At 45.8% G+C, this 2,500-nt stretch overlaps 1 protein-coding gene across 6 annotated transcripts in view; it reads left to right on the top strand.

The window, feature by feature from the left end:
- Positions 1-2,500, top strand: part of LOC125026249 (E3 ubiquitin-protein ligase SH3RF1-like) — a 43,785-nt gene that overhangs the window by 14,883 nt on the left and 26,402 nt on the right. For 5 of the 6 annotated variants that reach the window (XM_047614577.1, XM_047614585.1, XM_047614554.1 and 2 more), the window contains one exon: positions 910-1,287. The exons of the other annotated variant lie outside the window; for it this stretch is intronic. In XM_047614577.1, the coding sequence (XP_047470533.1) occupies positions 910-1,287 (378 nt within the window). The remainder of the gene's footprint in view (positions 1-909; positions 1,288-2,500) is intronic. 6 annotated transcript variants of the gene reach the window in all.

Raw genomic sequence — 2,500 nt, 5'->3', positions numbered from 1 at the left:
TGACATGGATTACTCTATCCCAAATTACTAAAAATTATCACACCCAGTTGTTTAACTTGTATTAACAATTAATAAAATCTTGATATAAGAGCCGGATATGCTTAAATGGGTTTGGTGTGGAAATCTCTGCTGCCCTGCATTACTGTCACGGAAAAGTTCGAACACTGAGTAAAGGGAGAAGCTCGATCCAGTTGATGCCAAGGACTGGTACAAGTCTGCCTCGTTGTTTGCCTCCAGTAGTGCTGCAGGATGAAGAGCATCCCTGAGAGGAAGAAGTTTTAATCTTTTCATGGTGGAGTCGTCAGTTACTTAAATTATCGTTGAAAGAAAAATGATGGTCTTAGTTGGTTTATGATGTGACCTTGAAGCAGATTCAGGTATAATGTTTTCCATTAGTTGCATTACAGTTTTCACCTTCTTCTTTCTTCTCTTTTCTTTTTTTCTCTATTTCTGATGCAAAGAAGGTTGATATATTTATATTAGCTGTAAGTTCATTTTGTGCAGATCCGTGCATCCTTACTAGAATTTCAAACTGATGTATACTAAACTAGTGCTTAATAGTTTTAGTGCATTAAAATCCAGTGACATTCATTTTATATTGTAATGAAGTTATATCCTATGTATATTATCCCGTATTATAAAGTGGGACCAAATTACATAATTAACGCATAAAAAAGTTAAGCCAGGAAGCTTGCTGTTCTGTAATAGATAATTTTGCCATGAATTCTGTATATACTTCCTTTGTGCTATTTATAAATATTGGGGTAGAAAATTGTTTCATCAGCAGTGATAAGAATGGATTTACCAGATTGTTGCACCTTGTAATACTGCTGTTGTCCTCTATTTTGTATTGTATTTGTGACTTGACTGCAGTTGCAGCTTGTGTCTAGAATGATTATCTTGTTTCAGTGCACAACAAGGTCCCTCGCGTGTTGCTCCTCCAACCCCCACTAGCTTGGAGGGCGAGCCCCCCACACCCCTCATCCTTAGTGAGGGCAATGGGAGTGGTCCCCCCTCCGCCCAGGCTCCTCCAGTCCCTCACCCAGAGTCCTCCTCTTCGTCATCCTCGGCCGTGACCAGCCCGGACCCCTCCCTGCCTTCCCCAACCTCGAGCCCTGCATCCCCACCTAACATTGGGCCCTCACCCTCTTCCTCCTTAGTTTCATCTGCTGTGGTCCCTCTCCTGCGGGGGCCTAACATGCGCCACCAGCGGGAGAAGCGGCACAGCTTCACAGGTGTGCGCACCCACAACCCCAGCCCTCCGCGGTCTCCTGCTTCCCCACACAGGTATGCACCTCCTTAGTTTCCTGCTTATTGGTCTGAGGGAATGACACTAATCTGGTCTTGGTCATTAATCACTTTAATGGTTTGTGGACTTTTTGTAAGGCTGAGGAAAAGTGAAAATGACTATGTGAATGTGTTGTCCAAGTTGGTTTTATATGAAAGTGATAGTTTGCATGCTTTTTATGAGTGCATGCTTATGCATTTTAACATGCCTGAATTCTAATGTCTGTGTATTTAAACTTTTCAGTACTGTAAATATGTAAACATTTCTTGGTTTATATATATGGAGTAAAAAAAAATGTATGTACACACCACCTACACACACACACACACACACACACACACACACACACACACACACACACACACACACACACACACACACACACACACACACACATGCTCTCCTCTCTCTCTCCTCTCCCATCTCCCCTCTCCTCTCTCCTCTCTCCTCTCCTCTCCTCTCTCTCCTCTCCCCTCTCTCTCTCCTCTCCCCTCTCTTTCTCCTCTCCTCTCCTCTCCTCTCCTCTCCTCTCCTCTCTCTCTCCTCTCTCTTCTCTCTCTCCTCTTTCTCCTCTTTCTCCTCTTTCTCCTCTCTCTCCTCACTCTCTCCTCTCTCTGTCTCATCTCCTCTCTCTCTCCTCTCCTCTCTCTCTCCTCTCCTCTCCTCTCCTCTCTCCTCTCTCTCTCCTCTCTCCTCTCTCTCTCTCTCTCCTCTCTCTCTCCTCTTCTCTCCTCTTCTCTCCTCTCCTCTCTCTCTCTCCTCTCCTCTCCTCTCTCTCCTTCTCTCCTCTCTCTCCTCTCTCTCCTCTCTCTCCTCTCTCTCCTCTCTCTCCTCTCTCTCCTCTCTCTCCTCTCTCTCCTCTCTCTCCTCTCTCTCTCTCTCTCTCTCTCTCTCTCTCTCTCTCTCTCTCTCTCTCTCTCTCTCTCTCTCTCTCTCTTCTCTCCCTCCCTCCCTCCCTCCCTCCCTCTCTCCCTCTTTCCCCCTCTCTCCCTCTCTCTTCTCTTCTCTTCTCATCTCTTCTCATCTCTCTCTTCTCTTCTCTTCTCTCTCTTCTCTCTCTTCTCTTCTCTTCTCTTCTCTTCTCTTCTCTCTCTTATCTCTCCTCCCTCATCTCTCCTCCCTCATCTCTCCTCCCTCATCTCTCTTCCCTCATCTCTCCTCCCTTATCTCTCCTCCCTCATCTCTCCTCCCTCATCTCTCCTCCCTCTCTCT

The sequence above is a fragment of the Penaeus chinensis genome, chromosome 1 (genome assembly GCF_019202785.1).
Source record: "Penaeus chinensis breed Huanghai No. 1 chromosome 1, ASM1920278v2, whole genome shotgun sequence".
NCBI lineage: Eukaryota > Metazoa > Arthropoda > Malacostraca > Decapoda > Penaeidae > Penaeus > Penaeus chinensis.
Note: the sequence above shows the minus strand (reverse complement) of the source record. Positions and strands in the feature narration are given on the sequence as shown.